The sequence below is a fragment of the Caloenas nicobarica genome, chromosome 30 (assembly GCF_036013445.1).
Source record: "Caloenas nicobarica isolate bCalNic1 chromosome 30, bCalNic1.hap1, whole genome shotgun sequence".
NCBI lineage: Eukaryota > Metazoa > Chordata > Aves > Columbiformes > Columbidae > Caloenas > Caloenas nicobarica.
Genome location: NC_088274.1, coordinates 2,652,360 through 2,666,789, shown reverse-complemented (window position 1 = coordinate 2,666,789; position 14,430 = coordinate 2,652,360). Strand labels below are relative to the sequence as shown.

Here is a 14,430-nt window from a genome sequence, read left to right as displayed (position 1 = left end):
ACAGAGCCCAAACCATCCTTCCCTTGACCTCTGGCATCCCATTTCTTGAGATGCAAAGCTGGTGGGCCTTCTGTGGATAATCATGTTAAAACGCATCAACAGTCCTTCAAGTGATCATGTAATTTCTCTAAGAGTGTCAGTAAAAAAAAAAAAAAAAAAAAGGAAAAGGTTAACCTGCCCAAATATAAATATCTGCAACATTTCAGTCTGCATGTGTGGTAGCCCCACTGGCAGTGCCCATCAAATAGGTATTTACACTATAAGGCTTGATACCCCATCCACAAGTACGTATCTAGGTGGATCAGATGACAGGTGGTCTGGCAAAAGTCACCCTGTTCCTCCCCAGGTGCCATGGACACTGCTCATGTGCCTGTCCAGAGACTGGCAGAAGCTGGATCCCCTTCTCGGGACAGACTCCTTCCAGGAGAGACACAGACACGGGGGTAACTCATCAGGTCTTCATGGCATTTCACTCCGCATCCGTTTTTATGTAATTGGTGATTTCCTGGGATTACCCTTTCTGCACAAATGATCATAAAAAGACAACCACTTACTAACACATGGTCATAAAGGGGCTATTATGGACAAGAAAGCTCAGCATGGGCTCTGGAGAGAGCAAGGAAGTTTATAATAAGCACCAGGAAGAACCAAGAAGCTCAAGGCCTCTTCTGAGCAGCAGGAGACCCTGAGCAGCCGTGACTGGCCATGTGTAGGTGTGGGAGAGGGTCAGGGCATGTCAGGGAGAAACAATGAGATGGCCGATGGCTTTAGTGAACCCTTACAGCCATGTCTGAGCCCAGAAATGTAAAATACTTGATGTCTGCAGGTGGAGGAAGAATAAGAGGAAGATTTTCCTGGGAAAATGGAAGGAGGAAAGGCCTCTCTTGGGGTAATCATATATGGTAGTGACATTTCCATCTTGTGGGCATGGCTGTGCCTGGGAGATGGGGAATGGCTGCTGCTGGGGGTGGCTGTGCTCAGCCATGGCCCATGAGCTGACCTTGCTCTGCTCCTCTCTTACGCTCCCCACACTTGGATGGTCCTCAGGAACCATCCATGAACCTGGTGGATGCATGAACATCCTGGAGTGATGGGGTACAGCTACAAATAGAGGGTTCAAGCAAGTTTGGCACTGGGACATTGAGGTGACTGGTGACCATTGCCAGGTGTATGAAAGAAGCTGGATGAGTTGCAAGGAACTCACAGGCATTTCCAACTCCACAGAAAACCAGAGCCTTGCAGTTAAAGCAACAGCACCTGACATAAAACCCACCCCCAAAACACAAAACACTGTCCACAGGCAAAGCCTTGAAAAACATTTGAGAAAAATTTGCAAGGTCCCAGGGGTCAGGGCTCAGCCATTCTAGGTATAAACAAGCATCAAGGGCTGACATGGCACCAGAGCCACCTCCACATTGCCCTCACCACCTGTAACCAGTGTCTCCAATCTTTGCTTCACCAGCCTCCAGGGACAGGGACCTCGACTGGTTGTTTCCTTCACAGCTGTGTCAGTGATGGCCCTTCGTGGGGTCCCAAACACCCTCAGAAACTTGGAGTTTTCTTCTGCCTTTCACTTCATTAGAGCTTTGTTCATTCTCTCAGTAGCTGCAGTTCAGGATCATGGCACCAGAGGGCTCACTAATATCTAAAATGCCCTTTCATGGCAATCCTCTCTGCATCATTTTCCAAAAGGCTTCAAGTCTGGTGTGGGTGCTTAGAGAGATTTCAGGAACAGCCAAACAGAGAGCATTTCCATAATAAACAGCCATAAACCAGTATTTCTTCTGTTTCCTTCCCTGCTCGTCCTTCCCTCCCTTTCCAGAACAGGTGGTCTCAGCAGTCTCCTGTTCATATTGATCTGGAGCGTCTCCTGATAAAGATTGAAGATGTCAGGAAAGTGGGTGCCTGAATCACCGCGTGAGTGAGGAGACAGGCCAGGACAGCTCAAGAGGAGTCACACTCCTCTGGACCAAGAGGTGGGTGTTCCTGGGAATCTCAGGTGCCACAGCACAGCGATACTTGTGTTCAGGGAGCTGGTGAAATGACCCATTTCCTTTTCTGTCATGGTGTCTGAGTTTGCTCAAGTAACCCCTGACTTGAGCGCCATCCACTCCTGGGTGTTCTCCAGACTCCTGCCTTCAGGAACAAAGCCCCAGGAGACCTTGCTGGTGAAGATGGAGGCAAAGAAACTGTGAAGTATCTCAGTCCTGTCTGCTTCTACTCTTACAAAGATCAGCAGCAGGTCCATGTTACCCTGGACGGTTATTTTACTGTAAGGAAGCAGTGTCAGCTCATCTGGCTGCCCTCAGCCTCCCCTGCAGGTTTCAAGTCCACGGCAGCTGTGGCATCATCGCCACATCAATGGAAAATGTTTCTAAATTCCTCCTTTAGAGCTCGACACGCTCCCACATTCTGTCTGTTGCCTTTTTCCCCTGGAGGTCCGTCAGTTCAGACGAACAGCCTCACAAGATAAATGCCACTTCTCATGGGTACTCAGAGAGATCATTCCCGTTCTTAGAGCAGGCTGTCCTGTAAGGCCTGTCAGATTTCCTGAGATCCTTCAGCCTTCAGAGCTGCTTCCCTGGCACCACCTCTATCAGCGCCCCCAGTCATGTCAAAGTCTTCTCCTCTGGAGCCCACCAGCCTGTGCTCTGCTGCTGGCCTTCCTCCCTCCCCTCTGGTGCCTGGGACCCCACTGTTTCCTGCTCACACCAGCCAAGGTGGACACTGATGTTCACATCCTCGACCAGCTCTGCCTTGTTTGCCAGTTCCAGATCCTGGTGAGCATCACCCTTGTTGACCCACCAGGCAGACATGTTAAGAACTTGGCCCAAGATCCTCTGGACTGTTGGCACCTGCCGCTTTGCCTGGCCAGTGAATGCCAGGGCAATTACAGTTCCCCATAGGAACCTGCTCATTGACTGGAGACTTCCTCTGGTTGCTGATAGAACATCTTTTCCATTTCTTCTTCATGGTCAAGGAGTTTGTAAAATCCAACACGTTGTCACCCTGTATTGGGTTTACATGGCCAAGTCTTGGAACTGGGCTGAGTGTGGCTGTGCTACAGTTGTCACCTCTCTGAGAAGACAACAGGAGTTTGACCGATGTCAGACAGAGCCGATTTCAGCTGGCACCAAGATGGAGCCACACTTGCCAAATCTGAGCCACTCAGTGATGCTGGCAGCACCTCTGTGATATTGTATTTGAGAATGGGTAAGAAACACTGCACAACAGCTGGTGGGAGAGAGGAGGGAGGAAATGTAAAAGAAAAAATGCTACAGACACCAAGGTCATACCCCATAGGACCCAAGTAGTACCCTCAGCAGGCCAAAGCCTGCCCACCTGAAATCCTGCTCTTTGCCTTGTTATCATCTTCCAGGAACCTCAGCTCTCCTTTCTCATCTCTGACTGCTACATCCCTGACCAACTCTTTCTGGTTTGCAGGTGTGAAGTCCCACAGGGCAGCTCACCTCACTGACTCCTCAGTCACCCGTGTCAGGAAGATGTTGCCATTGAGCTCCAAACCCCTCCTGCATGGCTGGTACCTTGCAGATATTGGGATATCTTAGGTTTGCCATGACGACACAGCCCTGCAAACATGAGGCTACTTTCATCTGTTTTAAGGAGGCCGCATCTAATTCCTCTTCCTCATCAGTGAGTCTGTAGCTGATGTCCACCCACCACAACATTGCCCATGTTGCTCTGCCCTCTCATGCTGACTCCTCAGCTTTTCAGCTGATATTCTCTGTCCCCAGGCAGAACTCCACACATTCCTGCTGCTCCCTCACATAAAGGGCAACTTCCCCTTGGACTCCAGACCTCTGGCATGATGAGCACCAGACCCTCAAGACTCCACAGTTTCTCCAGGAGGGGCTATTTGTAGTGCCCTGAAACTCCTCATGATGTAATCTTTGGAGAGACACCCTCATCAGGATAAGCCATCTGCAGGTAAACATTAAGAGCTAACCACAAATGGAGTTTCACTCCAAGGAGGGTCCAGACCTTGAGAAAATCTGGGATTCCACCATCACAAAGCTCTGAAAAAGCTTTATTGGGGCAGGAGAATAACCCCATCCATCAGGACAGACCAGGACCTGACACGCTGAGCAGGGACCCTGAGGAGAAGGGCCTGGGCACTACAAGGGCCGCCACACAAGCCCGTGCTGCACGCTCACCATGAACAAGGCAGCTGCACACAGGGCTGCATGAGGAGGAGCGTGGGGACCCAGACACCTGGAGTTCTCATCCCATTCGGTTCAGCACTGGTGTGACCCCACGCACACGGGTGTGTGCCAGTGTGCGGCTTCCCAGTTTGGAGAGCTAGGGAGGAACTGGAGAGTGTAGGGCTCTGCCAAGGCAAGGTTCAGGACCTTGTGCACATGGTGTGGGATGCTGAGGGACCTGGGCTGCTTTGGTCCAGCAGCGCTGGGGAGGCTGCAGCAGTGTAGGAGGAGCCTGAGAGTGCTTGAAGGGTGGTTTCAGAGATGGTGGAGGTTTTCTTCATAGTGGGAAAGAGCTTGAGAAAGAAATAATGCCACAAAGTGCAACTGGGTAGGTTCCAGCTGGACATGAGGAGAAAGGAATGTGACTGGAAGGGCAGTGCTGTGGTGGAACCGGTCACCCAGAGGGAGTCTGCATCAGCCCAAGGCTTTGTGCTTCAAGGAACAGCTGGGGAGGATGGAGAGATACGAGCAGAGGAAGGAAGATGGTCAGACAAGAGCAAGGTGGGGCAGCAGAGGGGATGTCTCCAGCCTGCAGGCAAAGAGGTGCAGGTGATGCCACAGCATAGCACAGGCTGTCGTGGAGATGATCACGGACGTAAAGAGGCTGAAATCCCCCAACGGACATGAGCTCCTTCTCCCCTCAGCTATGGCTGTTGTCTCCACCTCTGATGCCTGTGAGGAGACACCTTGTCCTTACAGCACAGGGGCCTCATGGCCTCCTTGTCCCCAGCCAGGAACCTGGGAGGTGTTGGACCATAGTCCTGCCCTTGGCCTTGCACAGCCCCACATCACACTGTCCCAGGAAGGGCCCTGGGCAACGTGGGAGGGACAGGATTTGCCTTCCCGGGGTTGGGGGTCAGGGCTTGGCCCCTTGATTGATGAAACACAACTAGGTTTACTAATCATCAGAGAGACGTTCCCCATGCTTTTCCTGACCTGTCGTCTCCGCCTCCAGTTTCCTTCTCTAACCAGACCCTGGGGATCGTTCCTCAGTAGTGTTCCTCAGTGGGACCCATTAACATTACAAGAAACTTTGGAGTTTGAATCTGACTCGGACTTCTTGAGAGGATTCTTCAATTTCCTCCAGGGTCTGAGTTTCATGGACTCCGCATCAAATCCACCAGAGGGGTCATTAAAGCACTTTGGGCTGCTCCTGTGCTGCTGAGCTGGGCTGGGCTCCTGGGACAGAGGGAGCTCATGGCAAGCGGCAGCGCTGCAGAGAGACAGCTCTGCCCAGGAGCAGCTCCTCTGCAAAGCGCAGCAGGGCTGAGGGCTCTGCCTGGGGATCTCAGGGAGACGGGCAAGGCAGAGAGAGATTAAAGGTGGTCAGGACTGGGAGGATGACTGAGAGCTCATTGGAGGAGAAATCTTTGCAGCCCTTGCCATGGTAAGTCTCTGGGTGCAGGGCAATGCAGCTGGAACTCATGGAGGCAACTCCAAAAACTGGCACAGCCACAGCTGGTGGGTTCTGTAAGGACACAGATCTTGTCAGGCAATTTCAAACAGCTGTGAAGCCGGGTGAGCACCCAGGGCTGCCCAGGGCTGTCCTGCAGAGCAGGGTCCCTGCACCCCAGGGCTGTGCCGGGGCAGGGACTCTGCCGCCTGCCAGGGTCAGCGCTCAGCCTGCCCGGGGAGATCCCAACAACACTGAGGGGAGAAGCTGTGGGGGGAAGGAACAGCGTGTGGCTGGGAAGGGTCCTGCTATGAAGTGAGTGCTGAGTGGGTCAAGGCTGCTCACAGCTCCAGATCACTTTAGGACATTCCCAGGAGACTCTTAAAGAAGCACAGCAAGACAGGGGCTCTGTGAAAGAGAAGGATCCTCTTTATCAGTCTCACACTCTGAGTTGTCTATGTGGCCAATGGGACAGAGAAACTCATGTCTCAGTTCAGGTGGAGGCACTGAAATTCCAAATCTGTTACTCTTAGCAGTGCATAAACCTGTGAGTATCAGAAATCAACACACCCTAGCTTCCAGACAGCATCAGGATGACTTTTCCAGCCTCATCAGGGCTGGTCTGGTGTCAGAGCCGGCCCACACAGAGCTGCCCCTGGGCAGTGCTGGCTGCTGGGAGGGGTCTGCGGGGCAGAGCTGAGCACACAGCGTCTGGGATGGGGTCTGTGACACTGACGGAAGGAGACCTGGGCACAGAGACACAGCTGCAGGCAGGGACAGCTCCAGGCAGCAGAGCAGGGGCTGTTCAGGAGCTCTTCTGCTCCTTCTCTGCAGGTGGCTGCTGGGTGTTGTCTGCTGGGCAATGATCGGACTGTCCCTTTAGCACATCCCATCTTCAGGAGCCCTGACTCTGCTCTGCCTGTCCTGCTGGGCTCGCCAGCTGCCCCCAGAAAGGCCCAGCTCTGCTGTAGGATCCCAGGAGTGCTGAGCCTTTCCTTGGGGTCCGCACTCTCCTGCCAGAGTCCTTTGCTTCTCTCGGTGAGGGGTCATGTCCTGCTGTCTCCATCACATCTCCACCTCTGGGCTGGGACAGAGAAGAGTTTGCAGGTCCGCCCTTTCTAAAAGGGTTCTTCTGCTCCAGTATGAGTCCAGTTGTTTGGATTAATTAGATTAAATTGTGTCTGAAGTCATTTTCAAGGCAGCAAAAGCTGAAGCACAGGACAGATGAGTAAAATCCTGACGGACACTTCTGCTGACTCTGCACTGAGCCAGACAAAGCTGAGCCTTTTTGCCTGTCTGTCTCAAGATTCTTCACATTTTAAATCACAGAAAGAAGGATTTCTACCTCGAAAATACCCACTCACCTGATGTGGTGGTGGAAAATAAAAAAACACAGATAAAATATTTAAAAAGACATGGTAACTGTTTGCTCTCCAGCCCAAGCCCTTGATAGTCGTGAGAACAGATGTTAAACTTTTTCACTGAAGGTGGATTACATCTGCCATTCTGTGTGAACATGGGAGCTGTCACAAACCAGCTCCCCTCTCCCCATTGCAGCAGAGCAAAGCTGGCTGCTTGCAGCACACGGGCAGAGGTCCTGCTGCTCACAGCACACTCAGCCAGCACACAACAGTGGAAGGAAATGCATTTCAGTTGGGGTGATATCTATGAAAAATGGTGTGGCTTTGCTAAGAGGAGTCTGTCCTAATTTTAAGTTGCTTTTTCTTTTTTTAACAGGGCTTGCATGCCAACAAAAAGCAAATGTCCAACAGCAGCTCCATCACCCAGTTCCTCCTCCTGGCGTTCACAGACACACGGGAGCTGCAGCTCTTACACTTCTGGCTCTTCCTGGGCATCTACCTGGCTGCCCTCCTGGGCAACGTCCTCATCATCACCACCATAGCCTGTGACCAGCACCTCCACACCCCCATGTACTTCTTCCTCCTCAACCTCTCCCTCCTCGACCTGGGCTCCATCTCCATCACTGTCCCCAAATCCATGGCCAACTCTCTGTGGGATACCAGGGTCATTTCCTATGCAGGATGTGCTGCCCAGGTCTTCTTTGTATTTTTTTTGTTTGGTGCAGAATATTCTCTTCTCACCATCATGTCCTATGATCGCTACATTGCCATCTGCAAACCCCTGCACTACGGGACCCTCCTGGGCAGCAGAGCTTGTCTCCACATGGCAGCAGCTGCCTGGGTCAGTGGGTTTCTCAATGCTCTGCTGCACACGGCCAATACATTTTCACTGCCACTCTGCAAGGGCAATGCCCTGGACCACTTCTTCTGTGAAATCCCCCAGATCCTCAAGCTCTCCTGCTCAGACACCTACCTCAGGGAACTTGGGCTTATTGTCTTTAGTGTCTGTTTGATTTCTGTGTGTTTCGTTTTCATTGTGCTGTCCTATGTGCAGATCTTCAGGGCCGTGCTGAGGATCCCCTCTGAGCAGGGACGGCACAAAGCCTTTTCCACGTGCCTCCCTCACCTGGCTGTGGTCTCCCTGTTTGTCAGCACTGGTGCATTTGCCTACCTGAAGCCCCCCTCCATCTCCTCCCCTTCACTGGATCTGGTGGTGTCTGTTCTGTACTCTTTGGTGCCTCCAGCACTGAACCCCCTCATCTACAGCATGAGGAACCAGGAGCTCAAGGGTGCTGTGTGGAAACAGATAACTGGATTTCTTCTGAAGCTATAAAGTGTCTCTCTCTTCTTCTACATAAGAGTTATAGTCTAACTCATTGCAGGTTCATCCTGTCTGCAGTACTTTTTTTTTCTAGTTGTATTTATTGTGATAATGTTGTAATTCCCGTTGCAATTCACTGCCTGCTTTTCCTTTCTCACTGAGTGGCTGTGTCAATGCGGAATGGTGCTCTCTGTGTATAAGCAAAATAAAGAGCCCTTCAGCAAATACTTTTCTGCTGACATCCTAACTCCAAGGCCTTTTTGGAGCTACGGGGATAGTTCCTGTGTGCATGGGTGGAGGGGAAAAGAGTCCAGCCTGGCAGCACTGCCAGGGAGCACCAGCGCTTGGCCTTCCAGAGCTGTTCTCGTTCCACTCCCACACTCTCCTTCTCATCCCTTGTGTTGGTGCAAGGCCTGAGTGCTCTGGCAGCCTGGTCACCGTCCTGCTGTGTGTGAGTCCTGTGAGCGCAGGCAGGGACAGGCAATGGGCACTTGTGGGACAGAGCTGGCCTCAGAACAGCCTTTCCACGAGAAAGGTGAAAGGCTTAGGTCTTCATTCAAACTTTTTCTCAAGAACCTTCTGAGAAACTTGCCTGGAAATTAAAACACCAGGGCACAGCTGAACAGTGTGTGTGTGCAGGGCTGGGCACACAGCAGTGTCCTCTCACAGCCAGGCCTCCTGCCAGAGACCTGCAGGACCAGCAGAGCAGGGTCTGGGCTGTGCCATGTGCACTGGACCCCCAATGCAATCTGCCCCAATCGTCATGGACTAATCCCTCACAACCTCCATCTCCAGCACTGGCCTCTCACCCCAGCTCAGAGAGTTTCTTTCTCCCTCCATTGAAAGACACTGAATGAATAGGTCAGAAGTCCATGTTTGCATTGTACAGATGAGATGCATATGAGGAGCAGCTGAAGTCACTGGGTTTGTTCAGCCTGGAGGAGACTGAGATCTCTTGGTGATCTACATCTTCCTCACAAGAGGAGCTGGAGGGTCATGAACTGGACTCTTCCCTTAGTGACCAATGACAGAACCTGAGGGAATGTCAGGAGGATGTGCCAGGGGAGGGTCAGTTGGACATGAGGAAAAGGTTCTTCACTCAGCGGGTGCTGGACACTGGAACAGGGTCCCCAGGGAGGTGTCACGGCCCCAACCTGACAGTGTTCAAGAAGAGACTGGACAATGTCCTCAGACACACGGTGTGAACTGTGGGGTTGTCCTGGGCAGGGACAGGAGTTGGACCTGACGATCCTGTGGGTCCTTCCAGCTCAGGAAATTCTATGACTCTATGGCTTTTTTAGGTTTCTATTTGGTATTTTCTTTTTCATTATCATAGGTATAATTTTTAATACTGCATATTTTAATTTCAATTCCTTTAATTTCATTTTTAACTTTTTTTTTTTTTTTTTTTAATTCCAATTACTAAACTCTTTTTATCTCAACCCACAAGTGTTCTCTACTGTTACCCTTCCGGTTCTCTCCCCTGTCCCGCTGCGGGGAGGGAGCGAGCGGCTGCGTGGGGCTCAGTTACTGGCTGGGGTTCAACACGATGGTCCTTTCTCCAGCCCTTGTTCCACCCCATGGGCGTCAGGCTCAGGTCCCACATGATCCAATACGTCCTCACCAACCACCGCTCCCCTGCCCACCCTTTGATGTCACACACACACACAGTTGCCCTCAGCCCATGGGCCGCCCTGTGAAACATCCATAAAATGTCACAACTCCCCGTTGAGCTCATGGAGTCCGTGGCTTTGGGCTCCGTCTGTTCCGTGGCCACTCCGGACAGCACAGGTGTCTGTTCTGTGGGGTCACGGGCACCAAACCCAGGTCGGGTGGGAACCAAGAGGGTCCCCTCATGTTCAGGGCCCAAAGCGGCATCTGTAGCATCCGCCCGTCCTTCTAAGTGCCCAGAGCCTCCTTCTTGGGGCCCAAATCCTCATGTTTGGGGTCCCAACCTGTCTTTTATCACCCATGGCCTCTGATCAGGGCCCACAGTTTCATGTTTAGGTGGAGCTCGTTGCCTGGCAACAACCGACCGGAAGTCTCTGGGGAGTCAGGGGACCCAGGACAGCCAATGGCATTTGAGGAGGCGGGGCAAGTCATGTGATTGATAGGTAACCAGCCAATCCAGCTTTGAGGCCTGCAGGAAAGGTGGCGAGAGCTGACCGAGCTGGGCAGCGTTCAGGGGCGGGCCGTGCTGGCTGCACCAATCACAGCTGGCGGGAGTGCAGCACCCAGATGATTGACAAGTGGTCTGACTCATCACTTGGTAGTGGGGGAAACGAGAAATCCCAGCCGGCCAATCACAGGAAACATTACCTCAGGGCAGGGCGGGCACTGTGTGGGGAGTGACCACTAAGGCAGCCAATCAGATCCAGGATCACCTCAGGGGAGGAGACTGACAGCCCTCCCGCCCAATGGCGGCGCAGCCCAGGCTGAGGAGGCGGCGGCTCTGCGGGCGGCCAGGCTGAGCTTTGCCGTGGCGCCCGTGGAGCTGCCCCAAGGCTGAGCAGCCCCCGGCCCAGCCCTGGGGCCCTTTTTCCTGCAACTGGGGCCCTGGGGATGTTGTTGCTGCATCTGGCTCAGGTGTGCGTGGGCTGCTCTGGCCTTGTTCTCCTGGGCGGGGGGAAATGGTACCGAAAAGTCGGCAAAAAGGTTCTTTAACACGGTTTGGAAAGTGGTAAAAGCAGCACTTTTGTTACAGCGCCGGACACTCGGAAGATTGCTCCTCTGATCGAGCGTGTGTGTGATTCGCACTTCTTGGTATTTCTTACATACACCTATTGCATATTCATTTGTTTCTCCTGCTTAGTTAATGCATCAAACATAAATTATTTCCATAACCCCGCCATAACTTTGCTGAAGTCCATCCTTGGTACTCGAGAGTCTTCATCAGGGTCTCTGGTGTCCCCGGTTTCTCCCCAGCTGCTGCCCCCCCGGTGTCGGCTTCTTGACCTGATTGCTTGATTGTGCATTTTCCCCTCTGCTGTCCTTTTGTCCTTTTTTTTCTTTCCTTTCTGTTCTGTTCCCGGTCCCATCTTTTCTCACTGTATCCCCCTGTCCAGCTGCTGCCCCTTCTTTCCTCTCTCCCTTGCTCTGTTTTTCCTCTCTCCATCTCTCTGTCCCACTGCCCACCACAGTTGTTTCTTCCTTCAGTGCTGTCCCGCCCCCTGTTCCTTTGCCCTTTCTCTGTCACTCCATCCCAGTCCCGGTGTATTTTTCATTTGTTTTTTCATCTCAGTCCTGAACCATTACTACATTTTTCTTCTTCCACCCCTTTGTCCTGCTCCCTGCCCCTGTCTTTGTCTCTCCTTCCCTTTGTGGTGCTGCCCATCTCATTTTCCCTTCCTGCTCCAGCTCTCTGTCCTGCTCCCTGCCCCTCTCATTCCCTCTCTGTTTCTATGCCCTTCTCCCTGTCTGTCCCCCGCTCTGTTTTGCTGTCCTGCTCCCTCTGTAGTTTTTCCACTCTCTCTGTCACTCTCTCCTGCTCCCTGTCACTTTCATTTCTCACTCCATCTCTGTCCTGCAGCCCAAAGCTGCTTTTTGGTCTCCATCTCTGCCCTGCTGCCCAGCCCAGGCCTTTTTACCTCTATCTGTGCCCTGCTGCCTGTCTCTTCTTTTTGTCTTTCCCTTTCTGCTGCCTCCCTGACCCCTTTTTCTCTGTCTGCATTCCCCTGTCCTGCTCCCTGTCCTTGTGTTTCTCTGACAATCCTTGTCCTGCTCCCTTTCCTTCTCTGTTTGTCTCCCTGTCCCATGTCCCTCTTCATCTCTTTTTTTCTCTTCTATCTTTCTCTCTGTTCCTGCTGATTGTTTCTCCATGTATATCCTGTTCCCTGCCCCTTTTATCCTCTCACTGTCCCTCTGTCCTGCTGCCTGTCCCCATCTTTTCTGTCTTTATTCTTGCCCCGCTGCCTGTCCCATTGCTTCTGGCAATCGACCCCTGTCCAGCTGGCTCTGCCTTTTATTTTTTGTCTCTTCCTCTTTGCTGCTTCTCAGCCCTCCTTTCCTCTTCCTCCAGCTCACTGTGGGTTTTCTCCCTTTCTGAGACATTTCATCCCCATCTGACCTTCCCTTTCTTTCTCAGTCGCTTTGTTCTGCTCTGTCTCCTTCCTTTTCTCCAGCTGTACATCCCCCTCCCTGTCCCTGTCTTTCTCTACCCAACTTTCCTTCTTCTCCTTCCCATCCCCTTGTCCCTCTGTCCTGCTCCTCCACCCTCCTCTTTCTTCCTCCCTGTCTCATTGTGGCTCCTCGTCCCTATTTCTCTTGATCTCTCCATCTCTCCAGCCTTTTCCCTGTGTGTTTCTTTCTCTCTGGGCTCCTCTCTCTTCTCTCTTGTCTGATTTGTCTCTTTCTAGTCCCCTGTCCTTCTCCCCAGCAGCTTCAACTGAATGACCAGGTGTCGCTGTGCTCTGGTATTTGCTGAGCACTGCCCTGGGGAAGATCTGTGTCTGTAGGGCTGGGGATCATTTAGGAGCTGGTCTCCTCCTGCAGACGGCAGAGCCGGGTGTAGTTGTGGCAGAGGTTGTTCTTAGGTGCTGCTTTGTGCAGCTTGGGGAAAGAGCCGGCTGGGGGCCTTCTTTTGAAGGAAGGTTTCTTGTTCTGCGCTCACTGCTCCTTGGGACCCTGCACAGGAGCCGTGTCGGGGTCTGCAGGGACTGGTGGGACCTGCTGTGATTCCTTGTGAATGTGAACTGAACTTGTCCTGGTGTCCTCCAATGAAACCAGACTGACTGTGGATATTTTTCTTACCAGCTCCAGTGTCAACCTAAGTGCTCCGCGCAAAAGAACAAAAGAGCTTGTTCTGTTTTCCAGATGTCAGTGGCTGCAAATCAGCTGAGAACATCATTGCCTTAGGTAACGGGGCAGGTGGTCTGTGATCAGGGCTGTGGACTTGCATGGCCCTGCTTTCATGAATGTTTTCTGGTCACGCCACTTCAAAGCCCTTCCATTTCCTGGAAATTTTAAGATGGCATTTCTTATTCTGAGGTTCAGACTGGAGTTGGACTTAATGTTGAGTGGCTGATATAATGGGCTCCATAAAATAAGAACAAGAATCTTGCTTTTTTGTGGTGGTTTTTTTTTTTCTCACACCATCTGAACTTCAGTAAGCAAGAGGAAGAGTGGTTGACAGAGTCTGTTTTCTGAGAGTAACATGTTCCTGTACCTTTCCAGTCTTTCTATGGCGAAGGATTTCTGCCCTTGCAGAGAGGACTGCAAAACCCGCTGCTGTCAGGTTGGACTTTGCCTCTCAACGTGGCGCAGCCTCTTCCATTGTAACATCACCCACTGCCATTGATGTCAGAAAGCAGCATCAGCGCTGAGGTCGGCACAGCAGGGTATAAAAGCAGGGGTCCCCTGAGCCTTTGTCACTCTCGATCTTGAGGGAACTGAGATCGCAGAGCTTTTGGTTCACTCGTGAGCGAGTCAGATGCTTGATACCTGCACCTCAGCAGGTACCAAGAGGCAGACGGAAAAGGTTCAAAGTCTGAACGGGTATGTTTGAAAAATCCTCCTCCCCTTTGCCCAGGTGTGTTTTCCACCTCATCAGCTGGGGTGGGTGGAGGGTGGACAGGAGAGGAACACGAGGGCAGCCTGAGAGCTCGCTCTGGAGCAGGTGGAAGGCAGCAGCCGCCTTTCAGTCTCTTCATGACCACAGGGGCAAGGCCCAGAAAGCCTTTGATCTCTGCAGAATGAGGGACAGGTCTATTTTGGATCACATGGAGGGAGTCCCAAGCAGTGGCCCCGATACAGCCTGCCGTAGGGGCACAGGCTGAACCTTCTCTTGAGAGGGTGGAGAAGAGGATGAGCACAAGTGCCCATCGGGCGGTGGGCAGGAGAAACAGCGTTCATCATGTGCCTTCCATTTCCAAAGAATACCTGTCCAGCCCAATAGACGGGAAGTGTGGCCACAGCTCTTGTTGCAACTCCTGCTCTTAGTCCAGAGTCAATCTTGAGCCCTTTGTCACTAACGAAACAATCACTGCCATGACAAATCCCCACTGGTGCAGCTGGTGACAACCCCAGCAGTGACTCGAGCTGCTGCAGGACCAAGCCAACGCACACGCCAGGAGCGCCAGGCTCAAGGGCTGCAGTCCCTGCTGCTGCTCTCCAGTCTGCTGCTGATCTGCATGC

The 14,430-nt window shown here is 52.3% G+C and overlaps 1 protein-coding gene across 1 annotated transcript; it reads left to right on the top strand.

The window, feature by feature from the left end:
* Nucleotides 1-7,377: 7,377 nt before the first annotated feature.
* On the top strand, nucleotides 7,378-8,310 carry LOC135999866 (olfactory receptor 14J1-like). Its single transcript, XM_065653439.1, has one exon. The coding sequence runs from the start codon at nucleotides 7,378-7,380 to the stop codon at nucleotides 8,308-8,310; it is 933 nt and encodes a 310-aa protein (XP_065509511.1).
* The last annotated feature ends 6,120 nt before the right edge of the window (nucleotides 8,311-14,430 follow it).